At 40.1% G+C, this 25,636-nt stretch overlaps 1 protein-coding gene across 1 annotated transcript; it reads left to right on the forward strand.

Moving 5' to 3' along the window:
• The first annotated feature begins 1,985 nt into the window (after window positions 1-1,985).
• LOC142172445 (uncharacterized) lies at window positions 1,986-25,289 on the forward strand. The gene is made up of 5 exons (XM_075236059.1): window positions 1,986-2,186; window positions 2,363-2,440; window positions 2,732-2,905; window positions 23,526-24,606; window positions 24,727-25,289. The coding sequence occupies exons 1-5, from the start codon at window positions 1,986-1,988 to the stop codon at window positions 25,287-25,289; spliced, it is 2,097 nt and encodes a 698-aa protein (XP_075092160.1).
• The last annotated feature ends 347 nt before the right edge of the window (window positions 25,290-25,636 follow it).

Raw genomic sequence — 25,636 nt, forward strand, 5'->3', positions numbered from 1 at the left:
TTTATCCCTGTACTCTTCAAAGAGGGTTACATTTGTCCTTCGCCATACTTTTTGACATATTTATCCTTACACTTATACTTTAGGATCATATTTGCCCCTCATCCATTAAATTCTCATGTCCCACCTTTGTTTTCCTACATGGTGCCTATGTGGATTTCTTTTTCCCCCAATTTAAATATGGTCAACTATTTAAGATAATTTAATTTAATCATAAACCATAAACCATAATTTGGTTGTCTGCACTTATTTGTGTCTTTGGGCAGCCAATATATAAAATATAGTGGCTTCATTCTCATAATTCACATTACTCTAATATTATTCGTCATTGTAGGTTTATGTTAAACCAGGTCGAAGATAAGGGGTGGAGCTAGAGTATTAGGTATGGTTTGAATGAACTCTATAGCTTTTGTTTAGATTTGTGTTCTATTAGGAAATACATTAAATATGTATAAATATTTAATTACGAACTTAATAACTAAAATGAGCTATGAGCAAGATCAGAACCCATAAACTTTAAATCATGACTCTGCCATCCAAAAAGTTGAATTATTTAGATATACTTTTTTAAATATGTAATTTTATTTTATTTTTGAAAAACATGAAAATTATATACCCAAATCACAAAAAAAAACTAGATGTTTTGACCCTTGTAATCGAATTCTTTCATATAAAATGAGAGGAGGGAGCAATATTTTCTTTTCGAGAAAAAATATGTTTGAGGAAACCATCCTAGACAATATTAGGCTTCTGGCAGTGCTCTATTTTAAGCACGGACCTTTGTCATTAATTCCATTGTTGTGCAACTTCTCGTAATTTAATTTGGTTACTGCAATAATTGTAAGCTGTATCAGATTAGTGATTTTGAGTTCAAAGTTCTTGTTTGCCAATATGTTGCCGCTGCTATCCGAAAAATATGGAGCTGAAAAAGAACATTATCTTAAATAGGTGATCATATTTAAATTGGGTGGGCAGATTAAATTATCTTAAATAGTTGACCATATTTAAATTGGAGGAAAAAGAAATCCACATAGGCACCATGTAGGAAAACAAAGATGGGACATAGGGATTTAATGGATGAGGGGCAAATATGATCCTAAAGTATAAGTGTAAGGATAAATATGTCAAAAAGTATGACGAAGGACAAATGTAAGATAAGTATATCAAAAAAGTATAACGAAGAACAAATATAACCATTTTTAAAGAGTACAGGGACAAATATGACCCATTTTCCGAAGAGTATATATCTACAAGAAATGCTATGAGGTCTAACAGGGTTAAAGTATCAGATTTTGTTGGTGCTTTATTCTAAAGCATCTCTCTTTGTTCTGACCCCTTTTTTGTTCATTGTTTCTTGATACTCTATACATATATCAACCAACTTTTAAAGTCGGATTACTAGCTAGCTTTGCTTTCTATATGCCAGCTAAAACCTTATTAGCAAAAAGACAATATTCAAGCATACTTTTTGACTTTCTATTTGGATTTGAAAATTATATAAATTTCAATAAGGACGAGAAGAATGCCGAAAATATAAATTATAAAAAGAGAAAGAAAAGGAGGAAAATTTTTGTAAAAATTACAAGTATGATTTAACAATTAAAAATAATCAAAACTAAGACTTCATCAGAAAGAAATTTAAAGAACTTGACCTGAGTTCCTTTCTTGTGCATCATGCGGTAACGAACCAAAAACTTAAATAAGGGTGTTCAAAATTTAATTGTACTTAGCTAGTGGGCTATGCAAGAGTGTTCAAAGTCTATTTTCTGATCAATAATAAATAGTATTTTACAATTATATTGTGTCTAATTTTTTTTCTCTCTCAGCGCACGTTAGGTGACCAAGCTAACATGCACCTTCGCCAGAAATGGGGGGAGGGAAGTGGAAGAGCGAACAGAAACATCAGCAAAACACTAGTGGTAGAAAGAAAACTAACGGACATTATCATGCGAGAACAATGAAAACGCACTGCAAAAGCAAAAGAGAAAATGCAAGATGAAGATCAGGATCAGGAAAGTGATAGCGAGCCAAATTGGCCATATCTGGGTAGTGCTAGCGCTAAATTGGCAACGCTGGTGAGCTCAGGTGCTAAATTGATAACTGTTGTGAACGTTGGAGCTAAAGGACTAGCTCTAGTGCCGGTCACAATTGGTGATGCGAGTACGAGCAAGTCACAGAGCAATGGAATAGTATATGCAACCCCACCATAGGAACAACGACTTTTAGAGATCGTCAATTGAAAGAACACACGGGACAAGGCAGTAGAGCAGAATGGAGATGGGGGAAGATCACGGGTAGGGTTGTTTGAGGAGAACAAACTAGGTGTTAAGGGCATAAATATGTCCTATATTATCCGCTGATGCAGGATGGTGAGGTTGTAGTACAACTATTATACGAGGAAAATAGAATAGGAGAAGCAGAAATGGAATCGAGCAATAATCCTGTATATGGTGGGCAATAATCCAACTATTGAGGCAATTGAACGATTCAAAGCTAGTCAGTGGAGTAATGTCAAAAAATCTAAGGTACTCTTCTATAATGATGGATATTTTGTGATTTTGTTGAATAGTAGTGAAGAGAGTGATGATGTACTACTGAATGGTCCATATACTAACAATAGTAGGCCAATCATAATTAGACTATGGACGATAAGCCATGCCTTGATTTCAATGAGGAAGTTCTGAAAACCATTCCTCTATAGGTCAAGTTCCCTGATTTGCCGCTCAAATACTAGAGCAAATATGCCCTAAGCAAAACTGGAAGTGGTTTAGGCAAGCCTTTGTATGCTGATGCTTGTACCACAGTTGCTGATAGAGTCTCATATGCTAGGGTCCTGATTGAAATGGACATCACTAGGCCTCTACCACTAGGCCTCTACAAGAGAAAATCAAGCTACATGATCCTAAAGGTAATGTGATCGAGCATATGGTGCAATTTGATAGGAAACATATTGCCAGACCTGCTGTCAGCTAGGTCACTCATGTAGAGATCACAAGAAGCAGAAGCAGGAGGGTGGCCATCAGAGGGGTTTAGACTTGAAGATAAAATAGGAATGTAGAATAGTAAGGGTGCTTGACCTTGCTGTGGATAAAATTGATGCGCAAGGCAAGTTCCTTGAACAACTAGAGACTGCAGGAGATGAGCAGATATCCCAACAGGGGAATGACTCACAATGGCAACTTGCAAGGGAAAATTCTGCATCAAATAAGAATATGGGACCCTTAAAGGGGAGTGAATTAGACATTGGTAATGCCTCAAAGTACTAGTTGATAAAGCACATAAGATATTACAACTATCTAAAAATCAGGAAGTAAGAGGGCAACATAGTATGAGTGATAGAGGAAGAGGCTCACAACAATCCACTATATTTTGATGAACATCATAACATGGAATATTAGGGGGTTGAATAAAGTCTTTAAACAAAAAGAACTAAAAAAAATTGTAGGGAGAACAAAGTGGTACTTATGGAAGTTATAAAGAATAGAGTAAAGAAGAATAATGTAGTTTCAATAATGATGAAGATACTTAGCAATTGGCAATGGGAAGAAAATTATGATGAAGCACCAGGTCGTAGAATATGGGTAGTATGAGATCAGTCAGAGATGAATTTCTCTATGATAAGAACACATGAAAAAGTTATACTTAGGAATGTTACTATGATTCAGTACAGGATCAATTTCAATTTATGTGTAGTGTATGAAATGCATACTATATAGGATAGGAAAATTCTATGGGAGCATTTAAATGTGACTATGAATGGAATCAGTGGGCCTAATTTAGTAATGGGTGACTTTAACACTATCCTATCTAGTGAGGATATGGTACATGTGAATTCAGTTGGAGAGATAGAGTAAGGTATTTCAAGAACTTCTTATTTTACACTAGGCTTGATGAATTAAAAAATGCAGGGATGAAGTTCACCTGGAATAACAAACACATCCATAGTAGAATCGACAGAATCCTGGTAAACTCAGAGTGAATTGGCAGCAGTTACTTGATTGGCAAGGTATATAGAGAAGAAAGAAAACTTGGCAAGATGAGTTGAATTGGTTAGAACAGGTTGGTAAAGGCAAGAGTGGAGGGGCAGCAATATGTATAATGATATTAGCAGCAACAATTTATTACATTTGGCAAGAGAGGAATAATGTGATTTTCCAGAAGAAGAAGAGATCAACTAAAGCTATCCAACGATTGATCATACAGAAAATACATGTCAAGTCCAGCTTATTCCATAGACTAGTATGAACCATGTCAACACTAAACTGGTATCCTGTTGTAGATTAGGAGTAATTAGAAGCAAGAGATGAGTAAGTAGCAAAGTTTAGGTATCTCTAAGCTGGGGTTTCATGTCTAGTAGGAGTTATGCTAAAGAATAGTCTCAGTTTTGTTTGGATATGTAAATAACTTTACTTGGTAAATAAAATCATTTAATTACCAAAAATATAGAGTATTATTTTACCTTATACACCGTGTAATGTTTCAGCAAATCATTGGCTATTGGAGCCTGGAGGAGTAGTGAGGATGCAAGTGCTATATGGACGACGACAACGAACTATATATGGGAGGCGGCGACAGAGGTGTTGGAGTCTCGAAGGGTTTCTCTGGGGAGCACTGTGATGATCTGGCAAGTCGTCTCATGAGTTACCGCTCCATTTTTTCTATTTCTGCTTTTTTATACTTTGTTATCCGTGTTATGTGGTATCGGATTGGTCGGATCGAATCCGGAATGATTTTGGTAAGGCTTGAGACACTTAGTCTCTTTTAAGGGAGTTTGAGTTGGAAAAGTCAATCGGATATTGACTTATGTGTTAGAGGACTCGGATGTGAGCTACGATAGTTCATTTAGCTTCGGGAGGTGATTTGTGACTTAGGAGTGTGATCATAACGGGTTTTGGAGGTTCAGAGTAGAATTAGGCTTGAATTGGCGAAGTTGATATTTTGGGGATTTCCGATTGATAGGTGAGATTTTGATATAGGGGTTGGAATAGAATTCCGAGAGTTGCAGTAGCTTTGTTGTGTCATTTGGGATGTGTGTGTAAAATTTTAGGTCATTCGGACGTGGTTTGGTTGGGATTTTGATCAAAAGCGTATTTCGGAAGATTTTAGAAACTTAGGTTTGAATCCGATGTGTTTTGGGTGATTTAATATTGTTTGAGGTGTTTTGATGATTAGAACAAGTTTGACTGAGGTTTTAGGATGTGTTGGTGCCTTTGGTTGAGGTCCTGGAGGCCTCGGGTGAGTTTTGGGTGGTCAATCGGATCATTTAAAGTTGGAAAAGCTTCCAAAAAATGTTGTCCAGCTGTTGTAGGGATTTTATCCTTCGCGTTTGTGAGTGGAGCCTCGCGTTCGCGAAGAGGAAGTTGAGGAAGGCAAGAATTAAGACTTCGCGTTCGCGAGAAAGGCTTCACGTTCACGAAGGTCTGGCAAGTGGTGCATCGCGTTCGCAAGAATGTCTTCGCGATCGCGTAGAGGAAATTGGGTCAGATGGGTTCGAGGTCCAGTGTTCATCGCGTTCGCAGATGAGTGAGCACGTTCGCGAAGGTTAAGGTGGACGAAGCATCGCGTTCGTGATGGTCATTACGCGTTCGCATAGAGGAAAAGTTGTCTAACGCGAGTTTGTGCTTCGCGAACGCGTGGGTTTGACCGCGTTCGCGAAGAAGGAAATATAGGCCTGGGCAGAATGTTTTTAAGTCATCTTGTTCGCGATTTTGAGGCTTATTTCACCCATAGCTGCTCATTTATGGAGACCTTTAAAGGAAATTGAAGAGGGATTCAAGGAGAATCGTTGGGAGGTAAGATTCTTGGACTAAAAACTCGATTATTATGTGAATTCCACCTAAAATATCATGAAAGCTAAGCCTAAAATTGAAGAACTAGGGCTTGAGAAATTGGACTTTTGATTGGGGATTTGGAGGACCATTTGGGGTCGGATTTGAGAACTTTTGATATGTATGAACTCGTGGGGAGATAAGCAATCTAATGAAGTGAAAATTTCTGAATTTCGAGGAGTGGGCCCGGGGCTCGGGTTTTGCTAATTTCGGGATTTGTGTTTTTATTGATTGTTTTCGCTTGGGCTTTGTTCCCTTAGCATACTTTGACATCCTCGTTCTGATTTTGGATAGATTCGACACGCGTGGAGGCCGATTCGAGGAGCAAAGGCATCGCGAGCTAGATATTTAGCCGGTTTGACCTGAGTAATGACTGTAAATGATGTTCTGAGGGTTTGAAACCCCGGATTGCACATCGTAGTGCTATGTTAAGGTGAGACACACACTTGATGACGAGCGTGGGGTCGTGTACTATTGGGGATTGTGACTTGGTCCGTCCTGGTTGATGATTTTACTGCGTATTTGACTGAAAACTATTTGTTATCATCATTATTTGAGTTGAATGCCATATTTGACTTCGTGCCAACTATTTGAACCCTTCGGGAATTTTCATTGCTATTTCCTTACTGTTTTGACTCTATACTTGAACTCAGTCATGTTATTTTCCATTGTTTTCATACTCAACCATGTTTACTCAATTTTAAGACTTAAATGATATTTAAATGATGTTTGGGATGAGATACACTGTTTTACTATTGCCCGAGGGGCTTGTGAGTATTTTTGACTGAGTAAGGCCGAGGGCCTAAGTTGTGAGGAAACACTGATACTGATTTGAGGCCGAGGGCCTGATATATATATATATATATATGCCACGAGGTAGTTTTATTGATATGAGGCCGAGGACCTAGTTTTGATGCCACGCGATGACTTGTTATTGCACTTGCGCTGTAAGGGGACCCTCCAAGAGTCTGCACACCCCCAATGAGCGCGGGTACCCATTGTGATGTGAGATTGAGCTCGAGGGGCTGTTATTGTTCTGAGATGTTGCCCGAGGGGAGGATGTGGTGATACTGTGCCCGAGGGGCAAACCTTTATGTGTTTATTTTTCATAATTGACTGTCAATTACTTGCTTACTTGTTGAAAGAGAATTTTACTCGATTTTTCATTGTTATAATGCTTTTAAATGGTTTTACTGCTTCATTATAGAATGCCTTGTGCCTTACATGTTTTCTTACTTTCAGTTATTATTTACATTTGTTACTCACTGAGTTGGAGTACTCACTTTACTCTCTGCACCCTTGTGTGCAGATTCAGGCGTTGCTGGTTCTGCTCCTGAGTGCTGATTTCCTCCAGTTCCAGGTGGGCCTTTCGGAGATTAGGAGGTAGTTGTTGACGTCCGCAACCCCATGCCTCTACTTCTCTAGCACTTTTGTTCCTTTTCAAACATTTGTAGTAGTTTATGACTTTAGCATACTTGTATTATAGCTCATAGATGCTCGTGACTTGTGATACCCCGGTTAGGGCTGTGTCGATTTGTATTTCCGCTACTTGTTATCATTAAGTCATGTTTTAGATTGCTTTTATGTTGCTTACCTGCTTTAACAAGTTAATTGGTTTTATTTGACTGGCCTTGTCTTCACAAGAGGCGCCATCACGGTCGGGTTCGGGGTTAGGGTCATGACAAGTTGGTATCAGAGCCTAGGTTACGTAGGTCTCACGAGTCATGCGCAAGTTTAGTAGAATCTCGCAGATCGGTACGGAGACGTTTGTATTTATCCTCGAGAGGCTGCAAAACCTTTAGGAAAAACTTCATATTCTTGAAATTCTTGTCGTGCGAACTTGTTGATCCGAGTGCTAAACTTCTGTTATTCTATTCTCTCACAGATGGTGAGGACACACGCTACCGGACAGGGTGGATGACCACCAGTGCCACCAGCTGCGGCCACCAAAGGCCGTGGACGCGGTCGTGGATGTGGTAGAGGCAGAGCAGCGAGGGTAGCACCTGTGGATCCACCAGCTGCCCCATCTCAGGATCAGGCTCAAGCGGTGGATGCTCCAGCAACACCAGTTCAGGCACCAGCTGTGCCCATCATGATTCCGGGTCTTCAGGAGGCCTTGGCACAGATCTTATCAGTTTGCACTGACCTAGCTTAGGTGGTTTCAGCCACTACAGTCGCATCTACTTCACAGGCCGGGGGAGGCAATCAAACTCCCACCGCTCGTACACCTGAGCAGGTTATGCAGGGACTTCAGACGCTGGGGGCACATCCAGTCCAGCCGCTTGCAGCTACTCAGGACTATGTAGTTCCTGTCATGCCAGAGGATGAGCAATGTAGGTTGGAGTGGTTTGGTAGATTGTAGCCTCCTACCTTCAGTGGCGTAGAGGGTGAGGATGCCCAGGGCTTTTTGGATAAGTGTTAGAGGATGCTTCGTACTACAGGTATTTTAGAGACCAGCGGGGTCGCTTTTACCACCTATCATTTTCAGGAGCTGCTTTCACTTGGTGGGAGGATTTTGAGAGGTGTAGGCCTATTGGTGCAGCACCCCTTACTTGGCAGCAGTTCTCCATTCTCTTCTTGGAGAAGTATGTGCCGCAGCCCCGTAGAGAGGAGCTGCGTAGGCAGTTCGAGTGGTTGCGATAGGGGGATATGACTATGTCATAGTATGAGTTGAGGTTTTTTGAGTTGGCTCGTCATACCATCTGGTTGGTTCTGACAGATTGAGAGAGGATCAAGAGGTTTGTTGATGGACTTACTTATCATCTCCGTATTCTTATGACTAGGGAGAGGGTAACTGATACTACTTTCGAGGAGGTTGTGGATATCACCGTGAGATTGAGACGGTTCACCGTCAGGAGCGAGAGGAGAGGGAGGCCAAGAGGCCTCGAGGATCTGGCAGCTATAGTGGCGCTCCTTCGAAGGGCCAATTTCAGCACAACAGAGGTCGTTCATTCAGGCCTGCTCAGTCAACTCGCCCAAGTTATCATGGGGCATCTTCGAGTCACAGTTATCATGGATCTCAGCAGGGCCAGTCATCACTCAGCGCCCTTCCAGCTCATAGTTCATCTTGTGCTCTATTAGCTCAGGGCTCTTCTATGCCGTGTGCATCTGCTAGTCACTCCGGTACGAGAGGTTCCCTTCAGTCCCCTTCTCCGGAACTTGGAAGTTGTTATGAGTGTGGCGAGATGGGCCACATGTGGAGGAAGTGTCCTCGTTGTGTTGCTAGTTCATCCCAGCAACGGGGTCAGTTATCGGCTTCAGTGTTAGTTTCTTCACCACCACCCACTCAACCAGCCAGGGGTGGGGGTCAGTCAGCTAGAGGCCGTCCCTGATAGGGAGGTCGATCAGGGGGCGGTCAGGCCCATTTCTATGCACTCCCAAGCAAACCCGATGCTATTACTTCAGATGCTGTCTATACAGGTATTGTTTCAGTCTTCCACAGAGATGCCTCTGTATTATTTGATCCCGGTTCCACCTTTCTTATGCGTCCTCGTATTTTGCTCATTATTTGGGTATGCCCAATGAGTTTCTTGCTTTACCTATTCATGTATCTACCCCAGTAGGCGATACTGTTGTTGTAGACCGTGTGTACCGGTTGTGTGTGGTGACTATTGGGGGTTTGGAGACCCGAATAGATCTACTACTATTGAGCATGGTGGATTTTGATGTCATTTTGGGCATGGATTGGTTATCTCCGTGTCGTGCTATTCTGGACTGTCATGCTAAGACAATCACATTGGCTATGCCGGGGGTGCCACGGATCGAGTGGCGAGGTGTGACTGATTATGTTCCTAGTAGAGTGATCTCTTTCTTGAAGGCCCAACATATGGCTGGGAAGGGTTGCCTTTCATTTCTAGCGTTTGTGAGGGATGTCGGAGCTGAGGCTCCTAGCATTGATTCTGTTTCAGTTGTGAGGGATTTTCCTCATGTGTTTCCTGCAGACTTGCCGGGCATGCCACCAGACAGGGATATTGATTTTGGTATTAACCTTGTGCCTGGCACTCAGCCCATTTCTATTCCGACGTATTGTATGGCACTAATGGAGTTGAAGGAATTAAAAGAACAGCTTCAGGAACTCCTCGATAAATGGTTCATTCGTCCTAGTGTGTCACCATGGGGTGCGCCAGTTCTGTTTGTGAAAAAGAAGGATGGCACGATGAGAATGTGCATTGATTATAGGCAATTGAACAAGGTAACAATTAAGAACAAGTATCATTTGCCTCGCATTGATGATTTATTTGACCAGCTTCAGGGAGCGAGGGTATTCTCCAAGATTGATCTCCGTTTAGGTTATCACCAGTTGAAGATCAGGGACTCGGATATTCTTAAGACGCCTTTCAGGACCCGATATGGTCATTATGGGTTTTGGTGATGTCTTTTGGGCTGACCAATGCCCCAACATTGATACATGCATTTGATAAACAACATGTTTCGGCCTTATCTCGAATCGTTTGTCATAGTCTTCATTGACGATATTCTAGTATATTCGTGTAATCAGGAGGAGCACGCGGAGCATTTGAGAGTTGTGTTTCAGAGATTGAGGGATGAGAAGCTTTATGCAAAGTTCTCCAAGTGTGAGTTTTGTCTCAGTTCAGTGGCTTTCTTAGGGCACGTGGTGTCCAGTAAGGGTATTCAAGTTGATTCGATGAAGATAGAGGTGGTTCAGAGTTGGCCCAGACCGTCCTCAGCCATAGAGATTCACAACTTTCTTGGTTTGGCAGGCTATTATTGCCGGTTTGTTCAGGGATTCTCATCCATCGCATCGCCCTTGACCAATTTGACTCAGAAGGGTGCTTCATTTGTATGGTCGGACGAGTGTGAGGAGAGCTTTCAGAAGCTCAAGACAGTTTTGACCACAACTCCAGTGTTGGTTTTGCCATCAGTTTCAGGTTCATATATAGTTTTTTGTGATGCTTCGAGAGTTCGGATTGGTTGTGTGTTGATGCAGGAGGGTAGAGTTATTGCTTATGCTTCTCGTCAGTTGAAGCCCCATGAGAAGCACTACCCCATTCATGATTTGGAGTTGGCTGCCATAGTTCATGCGTTCAAGATTTGAAGGCATTACTTATATGGCGTATCTTGTGAAGTGTTCACTGATCATCACAGTCTTCAGCATTTGTTCAAGCAAAAGAATCTTAATTTGAGGCGGCGGAGATGGTTAGAGTTGCTTAAGGATTATAATATCACTATATTTTACCTTCCGGGAAAGGCCAATGTGGTGGCCGATGCTTTGAGCCGAAAAGCAGTGAGTATGGGGAGTTTGGCGTATATTCCAGTTGGGGAGAGACCTCTTGCAGTTGATGTTAAGGCCTTGGCCAATCGGTTCGTGAGGTTAGATATTTTGGAGCCCAGTCAGGTATTGGCTTGTGTGGTTTCTCGATCTTCCTTATATGATCGCATCAGAGAGCGCCGATGTGATGATCTGCATTTGCTTGTCCTGAAGGACAAAGTCTGGCATGATTATGCCGGAGATGTGATCATTGGCGATGATGGAGTGTTGAGGATGCAAGGCCGGATTTGTGTGCCCAATTTGGATGGGCTTCGGGAGTTGATTCTGGAAGAGGCCCATAGCTCGCGGTATTCCATTCATCCGGGTGCCGCAAAGATGTATCCGGATTTGAGGCAGTACTATTGGTGGAGAAGAATGAAGAAAGATATTGTAGGATTTGTAGCTCGGTGTCTCAATTGTCAGCAGGTGAAATATGAGCATTAGAGATCGGGTGGCTTGCTTCAGCAGATAGATATTCCAGAGTGGAAGTAGGAGAGGATCGCTATGGACTTTATTGTTGGACTTCCACGGACTTTGAGAAAGTTCGATGCTATTTGGGTGATTGTGGATCGGCTGAGCAAGTCCGCGCACTTCATTCCTATGTGTACTACCTATTCTTCAGAGCGGTTGGTAGAGATCTATATCTGGGAGATTGTTCGTTTGCATGGTGTCCCAGTTTCCATCGTTTCAGATAGTGGCACTCAGTTTACATCGCAGTTTTGGAGGTCTGTGCAGCGAGAGTTGGGTACTCAGGTTTAGTTGAGCACAATGTTTCACCCTCAGACGGACGGGCAGTTCGAGCGCACTATTCAGATATTGGAGGACATGTTGCGTGCTTGTGTTATTGATTTCGGAGGGTCGTGGGATCAGTTTCTACCGCTTGTAGAGTTTTCTTATAACAATAACTACTAGTCGAGTATTCAGATGGCTCCATATGAGGCTTTGTATGGGAGGCGGTGTAGATCTCCAGTTGGTTGGTTTGAGCCTGGTGAGGCTAGGCTATTGGGGACAGATTTTGGAAAAGGTGAAAGTGATTTAGGAGAGGCTTCGTACAGCGCAATCGAGGCAAAAGAGTTATGCTGACAGGAAGGTTCGAGATGTGTCTTACAAGGTGGGCGAGAAGGTTCTACTGAAGGTTTCACCCATGAAGGGTGTTATGAGACTTGGGAAGAAAGGAAAATTGAGTCCGCGGTTCATTGGACCTTTTAAGGTGCTTCGGAGGATTGGGGAGGTGGCTTATGAGCTTGCTTTGCCACCTAGCTTGTCGAGTGTGCATCCGGTATTTCATGTTTCTATGCTCCGAAAGTATATTGGGGACCCGTCTCATGTTTTGGATTTCAGCATGGTTCATTTGGATGATGATTTGACCTATAATGTGGAACCAGTAGCTATTTTGGGTCATCAGGTTCGAAAGTTGAGGTCAAAGGATATAGCTTTAGTGAAAGTGTAGTGGAGAGGTCGGCCCATGGAGGAGGCTACCTAGGAGACCGAGCGGGAGATGCAGAGTAGATATCATCACCTGTTTGAGGCTTCAGATATGTTTCTTGGCTTGTTCGCGGACGAACGTTTGTTTAAGTTGGAGAGGCTGTGACGACCCGGCCAGTCGTCTCATAAGTTACCACTCCATTTTCCCCATTTCTGCTTCTTTATACTTTGTTATCCGTGTTATGTGGTATCGGGTTGGTCGGATCGAATCCGGAATGATTTTGGTAAGATTTGAGACACTTAGTCTCTTTTAAGGGAGTTTGACTTGGAAAAGTCAACTAGATGTTAACTTATATGTTAGAAGACTCAGATGTGAGTTTCGATGGTTCGGTTAGCTTTGGGAGGTGATTTGTGACTTAGGAGTGTGATCGGAACGGGTTTTAGAGGTTCGGAGTAGAATTAGGCTTGAATTGGCGAAGTTGATATTTTGGCGATTTCCGGTTGATAGGCGAGATTTTGATATAAGGGTCAGAATGGAATTACGAGAGTTGCAGAAGCTTTGTTGTGTCATTTGGGATGTGTGTGTAAAATTTCAGGTCATTCGGACATGGTTTGGTTGGGTTTTTGATCAAAAGCGTATTTCGGAAGATTTTAGAAACATAGGCTTGAATCTGATGTGTTTTGGGTGATTTGATGTTGTTTGAGGTGTTTTGATGATTGGAACAAGTTTGAATGAGGTTTTAGGATGTGTTGGTGCCTTTGGTTGAGGTCCCGGGGGCCTCGGGTGAGTTTCGGGTGGCCAATCAGATCATTTGACGTTGGAAAATGTTGCAGAAAATGCTGTTCAGATGTTGTAGGGATTTTACCCTTCGCGTTTGCGAGTGGAGCCTCGCGTTCGCAAAGAGGCAGTTGAGGAAGGCAAGAATTAAGCCTTCGCGTTCGCGAGAAGGGCTTTGCGTTCGCAAAGGGCTGGCAACTGGTGCATCGCGTTTGCGAGAAGGTCTTCGCGATCACGTAGAGGAAATTGGGTCAGATGGGTTCGAGGTCCAGTGTTCATCGCGTTCGCGGATGAGTGAGCGCGTTCGCGAAGGTTAAGGTGGACAAAGCATCTCGTTCGCAATGGTCATTACGCGTTCGCATAGAGGAAAAGTTGGTCAACGCGAGTTTGTGCTTCGCGAACGCATGGGTTTGACCGCGTTCGCGAAGAAGGAAATATAGGCCTGGGCAGAATGTTTTTAAGTCGTCTTGTTCGCAATTTTGGGACTTATTTCACCCATAGCTGCTCATTTTTGGAGATTTTTGAAGGAAATTGAAGAGGGATTCAAGGGGAACCATTGGAAGGTAAGATTCTTGGACTACAAACTCGATTATTATGTGAATTCCACCTAGAAAATCATGAAAGCTAAGCCTAAAATTGAAGAACTAGGGTTTGAGAAATTGGACTTTTGATTGGGGATTTGGAGGACCATTTGGGGTCGGATTTGAGAACTTTTGATATGTATGAACTCGTGGGTAGATACGGATCTAATGATGTGAAAATTTCTGAATTGCGAGAAGTGGGCTCGGGGCTCAGGTTTTGCTAATTTCGAGATTTGTGCCCTTTATTGATTGTTTTCGCTTGGGATTTGTTCCCGTAGCATACTTTGACATCCTCGTTCTGATTTTGGATAGATTCGACGCGCATGTGGGCCGATTCAAGGGGCAAAGGCGTTGCGAGCTAGAGATTTAGCCAGTTCGAGGTGAGTAATGACTATAAATGATGTTCTGAGGGTTTGAAAACCCGGATTGCACATCGTAGTGCTATGTTGAGGTGAGACACACACACTTGATGACGTGCGTAGGGTCGTTTACTATTGGGGATTGTGACTTGGTCCGTCCCGGTTGATGATTTTACCGCGTATTTGACTGAAAACTATTTGCTATTATCATCATTTGGGTTGAATGCCATATTTGGGCTTCGTGCCAACTATTTGAACCCTTCAGGGATTTTCATTTCTATTTCCTCACTGTTTTGACTTTATACTTGAACTCAGTCATGTTATTTTTCACTGTTTTACTACTCAGCCATGTTTACTCAGTTTTAAGACTTAAATGATATTTAAATAATATTTGGGCTGAGAAATACTATTTTACTATTGCCCGAGGGGCTTGTGAGTATTTTTGACTGAGTAAGGCCAAGGTCCTAAGTTGTGAGGAAATACTGATACTGATTTGAGGCCGAGGGCTATATATATATATATATATGTATATATATATATATGCCACGGGGTGGTTTGATTGATATGAGGTCGAGGCCCTAGTTTTGTGCCACGAGATGGCTTGTTATTGCGCTTGGGCCGTAAGGGGCCCCTCCAAGAATCTGCACACCCCCATTGAGCCCGGGTACCCATTGTGATGTGAGATTGAGCCCGAGGGGCTGTTATTGTGGCGATACTGTGCCCGAGGGGCGGATGTGGCGATACTGTGCCCGATGGGCGAACCTTTATGTGTTTATTTTTCATAATTGACTGTCAATTACTTGCTTACTTGTTGAAAGAGAATTTTACTCGACTTTTCACTATTGTAATGCTTTTAAACGGTTTTACTGCTTCATTATAGAATGCCTTGTGCCTTACGTGTTTTCTTACTTTCAGTCATTATTTACCTTTGTTACTCATTGAGTTGGAGTACTCACTTTACTCCATGCACCCCTGTGTGCAGATTCAGGCGTTGCTGGTTCTGCTCCTGAGTGCTGATTTCCTCCAGTTCCAGGCGGGCCTTTCGGAGATTACGAGGTAGCTGTTGACGTCCGCAGCCCCGTGTCTCTACTCCTCTAGAACTTTTGTTCCGTCTCAAACATTTGTAGTAGTTTATGACTTTAGGAAACTTGTATTATGGCTAATAGATGCTCGTGACTTGTGACACCCTGGTTAGGGTTGTGTCGGGTTGTATTTCCGCTACTTATTATCATTAAATCATCTTTCAGACTACTTTTATGTTGCTTAACTGCTTTAACAAGTGAATTGAGTTTAGTTGGCTAGCCTTGCTTCACGAGAGGCGCCATTACGACCGGGTTCAGATTAGGGTCGTGACAGGCACAAAGGCGACTGGTGGTAGAATGACACAGTGAAAGCGAAGAAGGCGACATACCTGAAGTTAGTAGGGAGCTCAGGCCAGGAGGAGAGGAGAGCGAACATGGAGAGGTATAAGGTAGTGAGGAAGGAGGTGAAGTTGGTGGTCATGAAGGACAAGACTGCAGCGTTTGGCCGGTTGTACGAGGAATTGAGGACAAAGGCGTGGATAAGAAGTTATTTCGGCTAGCTAAGGCGAAAGAGAGGAAGGCCGCTCGGGATCTTGATCAAGTGAGGTGCATCAAAGACGAGGACGATAGAGTATTGATGGGGGAAGCTTAGATTAAACGGAGATGACAGACTTACTTTCATAGACATTTAAATGAAGAGGGGTACCGGGATATTGTGCTAGGTGAGTTGGGCCACTACTAGAAACACAATCATTTCCCACAGACAAATTAGTGGAACATCCGAGTGTAAATATTCCCACAACAATTCCATGGGAGACGGTTAGTGGAAAAAGGGCTGGTAGGAAAATAGTTTCCCTAGACCGTCGTGGGTAATTCCACAGAATTTTCCAGGGAGCGTTTCATGTGAAATTGGTAGGGTCAAGTAGTAAAATTCCACGACCATACTGGAAAAGGTAACAAAATATAATAATTTAATTTTCTTAAATTTTTCACCATCTCTATGGGAAGTATTAATATTAATTTAGATATATTCTTTTTTATTTTACCCATGATAGTAGTAGAAAATATGCATAACCTGAAAATAAATATATGAACATTCTCACGAGAATCAGTGGGAAAGATTGAAATTATGAGAAAAAAGAATAACAATTCCCACAACGTTAGTGGGAAATCCCAGTGGGAAATATTGAAATTCTAGGAAAAAGAACGAAAATCCCACAACGTCGGTGGGAAATTCGTGGGAAATCTTGAAAATATTTTCATGACCAATTCCGTTTTTTAGAACTACAACACCTGCCAAACTGGAAGTATAACCAACAATACACGACTAACTACAATTAAGTATTCAAACACCAAATTCAACATTTAATCCAATTCATTTCATAAACAACATCTAATTCAATCTAATTCATAAACAATATCCAATTAAACAGAGTAGAACAAAAACTCAAAAATCCAACATTCAATATTCGACATCCAAGTACCATCCAAGACAAATTAATACAAGAAACTACTCCTTAATTATTATCAAATGGTGCCGGAGAACGGGCCAGAGGAAATGCACCAGATGCTAAAGGGAGTTTATCTGAGACTTGAGGCTTTCAACGTCACCAGTGACAAGTCTTAATGCGTCGTCCTTTCACAAGCAATATTTTAAAGGCAAGTTGCAAGGGAACGACTCATCATTGCCTCTTTTTTTTTCCACTCAATGTTTGATATATGGGTAATTATTAATTAGTCTTGAGAGAAGTTGAGAGTAACTGCAATAAAGGATTAAAGCTAATCGATCTACTAACTATGCACATCTTAAACCTACATACCTAATGTAAAACATCAAATTGTTAATTAAGCCAAAGTCAAGCCCTTCTCTAAGAAGAAAAGTAACATGAAACAAAGAAATAATATGGAAACGAGTTTAACTAGTTCTACAATTGGAATTTGATTTTTACAAGGATTTGGATTCTAAACCCCTAAAATCCTTTTCCTACTATTGCTGTATTTTATTTACACCCCAAGGATCACGAAATTGCCTTCAGTTACATAAATGAAATAGAGGAAGCATAAAAATAATCTAGGGTTGATACAGTTGAAGAACCCTAAATATATTTTGGGGGAGAAATCGGGGAAAGGGGAAAGGAGAGAGAGAAAGAGAGATTGACTTTCCTACTCGTCAGAGTGAAGGGATTCCCGAAATTGTAAGCTTGTTGGACAAAATTGATGTTTAAGTTTACATAGAAGAGAATGGGAGAAGATAACAAAGAATTTGCTGAATGAAAGAAGCGTCTGCGACCTAATTAGAATGTGCAAAACCTTCTTGGTAAAATAAAAAATGTACTAATATTTTCTTTCCAAGAGAATGTGTAGGAATATTAAAAATATTTAATATACTTTCTTTAGTTTTCCATTGTTTTCCCTGGGAACTATTTTTTAATTTTATGTAAGTAATTTCCAATACTTTTCCCACTGAAATAGGTGGGAAACGAATTTTGCGGTTTTAGTCGCTAAATAGTTCCCACGGAGAGTCTGGGAGACCTATTAAAATTTTGGCAAAATTTTTTTGTCCCCATTTTCCCACTGTTTTTCTCAAATTTTTGGTGGGAATTACCGCTGATAATATTTTCGTGGGAAATATCCATGGAAAATTTGCATTATTCTAGTAGTGGGCATTTAGAGAGTCAGCGAGACTTTAGGTATTGCATCAGTTTTAAGGTTGTGGAGGTCATGGAGGCTATGCATAAGATGAGCAGAGGCATAGCAACTGGGCCAGACGAAATTCCGGTCAAATTTTGGAGGTGTGTTGGTAGAGCAGGCTTGGAGTAGCTGACTGGGCTGTTTAATACTATTTTCAGGATGACGAGAATGTTGGATGAGTGGAGGTGGAGTGCGGTGGTACTGTTGTATAAGAACAAAGGTGATATCCAAAGTTGTAATATCTATAGTGGTATCAAGTTACTAAATCATTCGATGAAAGTTTGGGAGAGGGTGGTGGAAGTGAGGGTGATGAGGATGGTATCTATATCCGCAACCAATTTGGGTTCAATGCCGGGTCGTTCGACCACGGAAACTATCCACCTTATTAGGAGGTTGGTGGAATAATACAGGGATAGGAAGAAGGATCTGCACATGGTATTTATTGATTTGGAGAAAACATATGATAAGGTCCCTACGGAGTTTCTCTGGAGATGCCTGGAGGTAAAAAGTGTGCCAGTAGCTTACATTAGAGCGATCAAGGACATGTATGACGAAACTAAGACTCGGACTAGGACAGTGGGAGGCGATTCAGAGCCATTTCTCGATTTTATGGGGTTACATCAAGGATATGTGCTCAGCTCGTTCTTATTTGCTCTAGTGATGGATGCATTGATGCGACTTATTAAAGGGGAGGTTCTAAGGTGTATGTTATTCGCTAATGACATAGCTCTGATTGATGAAACGCGAAGCGGTGTTAATGAGAGGCTGGAGGTTTGGAGACATGCCCTTGAGTCTAAGGGTTTCAAGTTGATCAAGACTAAGACAGAATACTTGGAGTGCAAGTTCAGTGCCGAGTTGAGGGAAGTGAGTATGGATGTGAGGCTTGGGTCATAGGTCATCCCCAAGATAGGCAGTTTCAAGCACTTTGGGTCGGTTATCCAGGAGGACGGGAAGATCAACGAGGACGTCACACATTGTATAGGGGTTGGTTGGATGAAATGGAGGTTGACATCTAGAGTCCTGTATGACAAGAAAATGCTATTGATACTCAAAGATAAGTTTTATAGAGGCGGTGATTAGACCAGCCATATTGTATATGGTAGAATGTTGGCTGGTTAAAACACTCACATACCCAGAAGATGAAAGTAGCAGAAATGAGGATGTTAAGGTGGATGTGCGGGCATACTAGGATGGATAAGATTAAGAATGCAGATATTCGGGAGAAAGTGGACATGACTCTTATAGATGACAAGATGCGGGAAGCGAGGAACAAATGGTTTGGCATGTGCGGAGGAGAAACCCTGATGCCCCGGTAAGAAGGTGTGAGCGGTTGGTTTTGGCGGGTACGAGAAGAGGTAAATGGCGACCTAAAAAGTATTGGGAATAGATAATCAAGCAGGACATGGTATGACTTCAGATTTCTCAGGATATGGCCCTTGATAGGAAGGTTTGGAGATCGAGCGTTAGGGTTGTAGGTTAGGAAGTAGTTAAGCATTTTTTATTTAGTTCTGGGTGTGAGGCTAGTCTGATATGTTTTGTCTTAGATTGCTAGTGATTAATATTGTGTTCACACTATTCTTCCATTTTTCATAGCATCGAGCCTTATTTACTGGTTATTGTCACTGCATCTCAATTGTTTTATGGTTCTTATAATGTTGTTATTATTTCTATAGTCTCTGTTGATGATACTGATATATTATTTTTTCGTCTTTTTAGTTTTCTTGAGCCAAGGGTATATCGGAAACAACATCTCCACTCCATCGGGGTAGGGGTAAGGTCTGCGCACACATTACTCTCCCAGACCCTTTACCTGTGGGATTTTACTTGATTGTTGTTGTTGATGTTCAGTTGACCACTTGACCACACAGCTTCGCCGCTGATATCATGTGACCCTTATTTAAATCGATGCAATTGTTTTTCTAATAATTTGACGTTTTAAATTATTATAAACTACATTATTATTTGTTGAACCATTTAAATGCTAGAAGGTTAGGTTATTATATTGGCACTCTCAATGAAGAAAATTCTAAAATCATATTTGTGAACTGATTTAAGACTAGATAACTTTGGATTACACATTAAGAGTACTGGAATTAACCAAGCTCAACATGATATTAATATGTGGTAATTATATACGCAATAGCAGTCGATCTGTTATTATGAGTCAGTTATAAAGGGAACATAAGCATACATTTTATGTTTTGTTAGTAAATATAGATATTGTAGCCAAACATCATAAAACCAAAGTGGTATTCAGTAACTAAGGGGTATATAACTCCAAAATTATCCTATTCCTAGGTTTGAAATAATTCTTGATCTAGGTTTTTTATATTAATCTTCTTCAATACTTCACCATTTGAGACAGGATGATTCTCATTTCTGATAGGTCCTGTAGATTTAAACGGGTTTAACAATAAGTTGAAGCTTTACACTGTTAGAGAAACAATAGGTTAAACATTGGAAGATATCCCTAATAATTGCAGCTTTTTTGTACCATTATCATCCACTAACAAAGCAAAAATAAAATGAAAATTGCACTACAAATGTTATATGGTAGTAAATTCAGTCGTACAATATAATAATATTAGGAATGAGTAATGACACACACGTAACAAAATATGCAATTAGAGGATTTCTTGAACGTGGGTACACCACTAAAAAAAGTAAAAAAAAATGTATTATGTTGGAATTGATCCCCGTTCCTCAAAGTAAAGAATCAAATATTCAACCAAGTACTCCATTCAATCTTTTGGATCATAGGTGCCAACAGATTATATTAGAGTAATTCTAAAAAATACGTACATAAAGTACTTAATTTGACGGTACGACCATGAGTTCACATGCCCCATAATTAGGGCTATAAATCCGCCCCGGTTAGCCCAACATATAAAGGATAAATGAAGGTTCAATTGTAAATGTTCCGGCCACATAAGTGTACAAATATTTCTCAAATTTGAGTATAGGGGTTAGTATAATTTTAAAACTTAGAGCCCGTTTGGCTTAGCTGATTTAGAGTAGCTGATAAGGATTAGGTGCTCAAAAGCACTTTTAAGTGCTGAAGTTGATTTAAAAAATAAACAGTTACGTTTTGGATAAAAGTGCTGAAACTAATAATAAGCAGCTGAAGAACTGGGTATATGAAGAATTTTGTTTTAAAAAGAAGTATTTTAGGGATAGAATAGTAATATCTTGGTCAAACCTAACGTGTTTATAAGTTGAAATTTGATAAGTTGGGGGAGACCAACTTATGACTTTTGGCTTATAAGCACTTAACTTATAAGCACTTTTAATTTTACCAAACACGTATATAAGCCAAAAAGTACTTATAAACCAGTTTGACCAGCTTATAAGCTTAGCCAAACACCCTCTTAATGAAGGATAATTCATTTCTATCTTGATGAGCCCTTAGAGGTACCTATAAAGTCTTTCAATGTAATTAAAACTATTATTTAAAAGCTAATAAAGGATATAACGTGCTTCAGTGCTGCATGTTTTCATATTAATTGTTCTTTAAAAAACCTAACTTTACCCTACTTATTTTTGAAAAAATAACAAGAATTCCCATACTGTAAAAATAATTACTCAAAAATATCTATTTAAAAAATATTACAATTCATATCTACTTAGAAAAAAATATTTACAGAATATCCAACAGGTACGTACGTTGTATATATACATTCGAGGTACACAATTCACATGTTCTTTACCTTAATAATATATAACATTGTGATTCAATTATTCTTATTGTTATATATCTTCCGAGTATACAATTTACATAATTTCCTGAATAACGATTAAAGCCCATGGCCCCCTTTGATTTATACTCCAAAGATGTATATAACGTATTAAATTGTGCTGTGTGACTTTTTAGTGGGCGAATTTTATAAATTGTTACAAGAGGGTTGATTCTTTTGCCCCGCTTTATCCCATGCTATTCGAATTAACATGAAGGCAGCTGGGTTATATTGTTGTGTCACGACCTGAAATTTCCATCACTACTAGAAAAACATTAATTTGTGACTGAAATTTCCGACTGAAAATGAAGTAGTCGCTAATGGGATTACTTTTGCGACTGTTGTAGTCGGAAACAGACTGATTTTTTATTACTTTTTTTGTTAAAAAGAAATTTGATTATTATTCCAACGAAAGCAGTGGAAAAATAGCGGGCTAATTTCCCGCCATCACTTTTGCGACCGAATCGGTCGGATAATAAAAAGTCAAAAATATTAGTTGACTAACAAAGCGACTGTGTCGGTCACAAAGTTAAAATTAAAATGGTAAAAGAATATTTAAGTGGGTTTGCGACCACGGTAGTCAGAAATCTAAATTTAATATTTCGGATTTATGCCAAAGCCCTATTTCCCCAATTTCTGCCGCGCCCTATTTTCCCAATTTCTGGGCGCCCAATTTCCCTCCTCTCTTTCCCTCTCATATCTTTTTTCTTCTTTGATTTCTCTTCCATTTCACCCGTGAGGCTGATTGTTCTTCGAGTTCATCTGTGCGACTGACAGAGGCAAACGACTGAAGGAGATAAAAGGCTGACAGAGGCAAACGACTGAGGGAGATAAAAGGCTGACAGAGGCAAACGGCTGAAATCTTACGGTAAGAAAAGATAGAAGTAATTAGTTTTGTTTGCTGGTCACATTATTTTTAAATTGTTACAAATTGATAGCTTCAATGCGCTTTTGTCATGTATAGATTTCCATATATGAACTTTATTCATAGGACCAATTGACTTTTTGGGGTACTTTGTTAAAGAAATCTGCATGTGGTATACATTATTGATAGTAATGTCCACCATATCTGCAGCATTTCTGGCTCCCTCTGCCAAAACTTTATCCGACTATATGCTGTGTCGAACATTAGTTCCTTGTATCGTACCAGCAAAGTAGAAACCTAAAAGAGAATTATGCATCAGTGTCTTTGAAGGAATAAAATAGTGGACACACACTTCACTTGCATTCAAAGTGAAATTCAGCTTGGACTTTCAACTTTCTGGTGCAAAAAAAAAAAAAAAAAACTCACACTCAAGTTCTCACGCGCTTTGAGCTTGAATTTAGACAATTATAAAGACACATATTCTTGCTAATGAAACAGAAAACTTACAATTTCACAGAAGTAAAACAAGGCTGGTACATAAACTCTTATCTTCATATTGATAAGTAAATTCAACTATAAAAGAGAATTTGAGAGGAACATTTTACAAAAGCGGTGCTAGTTATATATGAAATGAACTAAAGACATATTTAATACTCTGGGATTCTAGTAGACAAGAAGTCCTTCCGAGCCCTAAAAAGTACGAGCAAAAATGCATACTTGTTGATAATACTATAGGAGAAAACATACGGTAAATGCTCAACATAACCTGGAATCTGTGATGATTATGTGCAGAGCACATCAGATTTCCATACATTAAGAGTCTAGATCAAAAGTGATAAGTATAACTGAAGCAGAAGAAGATTTAGGGCTATATTTGACTGCATTATATGGCAATTTACTAAATCATGACTGCATTATATGGCAATTTACTAATTAATATGTATTGTTTTACATATCTTGGATTTATTTTGTGTAGATGGAGCTTGCACATCGTAGATGGATGTATAATCGAACTTATCCTAATCGTAGTGGGTTGAGGGAGGAATTTATAGAAGGGGTTGCCGAATTCATGGCTAAAACAAAAACACTTCATGAATTTCTCAGTGAAGGGGTGATTAAGTGTCCTTGTATGAAATGCAAATGCGGAAAGTTATTACATCCAGATGTTGTTAAAGTTCATCTTTATAAAAAAGGGTTTATGGAAAATTATTACGTGTGGACTATTCATGGAGAGGATGTTACTAGTGTTGGTAATATTGATTTTCAAAAAATTTTTGATAGTGAGGGTAGTCCATTAGCGGAGAATAATGTTGAAAATTCTCGATTCAGTGAAACGGTTAGGGATGCTTTTGTGATGCACCCGGGGGCTCAATCTGACCCAAATGATGATGGTAGACGTTTCTATGAACACTTAGACGAAGCATGTCGTCCATTGTATGAAGGCTCAATGCATTCTAAGTTGTCTGTCGCAGTTAGATTATTAAGTATTAAATCAGATTCAAGTATTTCTCAAGCGGGTATGGACTCTATCATTGGCCTTATGAATGAACTTAATCCGAATAAAATTGACCTACCCAAAGATTTCTACACAGCAAAGAAATTGGTTTCTAAGTTAGGACTTTCATCAGAGAGGATTGATTGTTGTGAGAAAGGTTGCATGTTATTCTATAAGGATGATGCAGCCTTAAAAAATTGCAAATTTTGTAACCAACCTCGTTATAAGAAAGCCATAAATTCAAAAAAGAAGAAGGTTCCAGTTAAGGCGATGCATTACTTACCCCTTATACCTAGGTTAAAGAGGTTATATGCATCAATGAGCTCTGCTCCTCATATGAGATGGCACCATGAAAATAAAAGGCCACCTGGTATTTTGTGTCATCTGTCAGATGGAGAAGCATGGAAGCATTTTGATAGGTTGTTTCCGAATTTTGCTAGTGAACCTAGAAATATTAGGTTGGATTTATGTGCAGACGGATTCACCCCTTTTTCTGTCTCTGCTGCACCATATTCATGTTGGCCAGTGTTTGTTACGCCGTATAATCTTCCTCCTGAGCTGTGTACGACAAGTCCATATTTGTTCCTAACTTGCATTGTTCCAGGTCCGCGCAATTCGAAAAGTTTGATTGATGTATACATGCAACCTTTAATTGATGAGTTAAAGTTATTGTGACATGAAGGTGTGGAAACATATGATATATCAACTAAACAAAACTTCAGATTGCATGCTGCTTTGATGTGGACTATAAATGATTTCCCTGCTTATGGAATGTTGTCCTGGTGGTCGACTGCAGGAAAGTTAGCTTGCCCAATTTGTATGGAAGAAACAAAAGCATTCACGTTGAAACATGGAGGAAAGAATACATGGTTTGACTGCCATTGTCGATTCTTGCCTATGGATCATGAGTTTAGGAGAAATTCTAGTGCATTTATGAAGAACCAAACTGATTTTGAGGAGCCACCGTCACCATTGTCGCCAGAAGAAATTTGGAACAGAGTTAGGTTTCTACCAAAGGTAACAGAGTCTCCAATGTCTAATAAAATACCTGGTTATGGTGTTACGCATAATTGGACTAAACAGAGCATATTTTGGGAGTTACCTTATTGGAGGCATAATCTTCTTCGGCATAATTTAGATGTCATGCATATTGAGAAAAACTTTTTTGACAACTTGTTTAATACAATAATGGATGTCAATAATAAGACAAAAGATAACTTGAAGGCTAGGATGGACTTAAAGTAATATTGTAGGGGAAGTGAGTTGTACTTGACATACTTGAACAACAAGATTCAGAAGCCCAAGAGTTGTACCTGACATACTTGAACAACAAGATTCAGAAACCCAAGGCCAGTTACACATTCACTTTGGATGAGAGAAGAGAGATTTGTGATTGGGTTAAGAATTTGAGGATGCCTGATGGATATGCATCAAACTTATCCAGGTGTGTTGATATGAAAGAAGGGAAGTTGACGTCTATGAAGAGCCACGATTGTCACATTTTCCTCGAATCTTTGATGCCTATTGCATTCATCTTCTTCGTCAGCTTATCATACTAGTCATCATGGTGGCTCCTCATCTATGCCTCTGTC

Source organism: Nicotiana tabacum, chromosome 18 (assembly GCF_000715075.1).
Source record: "Nicotiana tabacum cultivar K326 chromosome 18, ASM71507v2, whole genome shotgun sequence".
In the NCBI taxonomy this organism is placed as follows: domain Eukaryota; kingdom Viridiplantae; phylum Streptophyta; class Magnoliopsida; order Solanales; family Solanaceae; genus Nicotiana; species Nicotiana tabacum.

Bases quoted from the DNA above. Each gene is read 5' to 3' on its own strand.
- LOC142172445 (XM_075236059.1), top strand. From the start codon at position 1,986: ATGCAAGATGAAGATCAGGATCAGGAAAGTGATAGCGAGCCAAATTGG. The intron at 2,187-2,362 runs GTATATGCAACC...CCGCTGATGCAG, and splicing joins AGTCACAGAGCAATGGAATA to GATGGTGAGGTTGTAGTACA. The intron at 2,441-2,731 runs GTATATGGTGGG...CTCAAATACTAG, and splicing joins TGGAATCGAGCAATAATCCT to AGCAAATATGCCCTAAGCAA.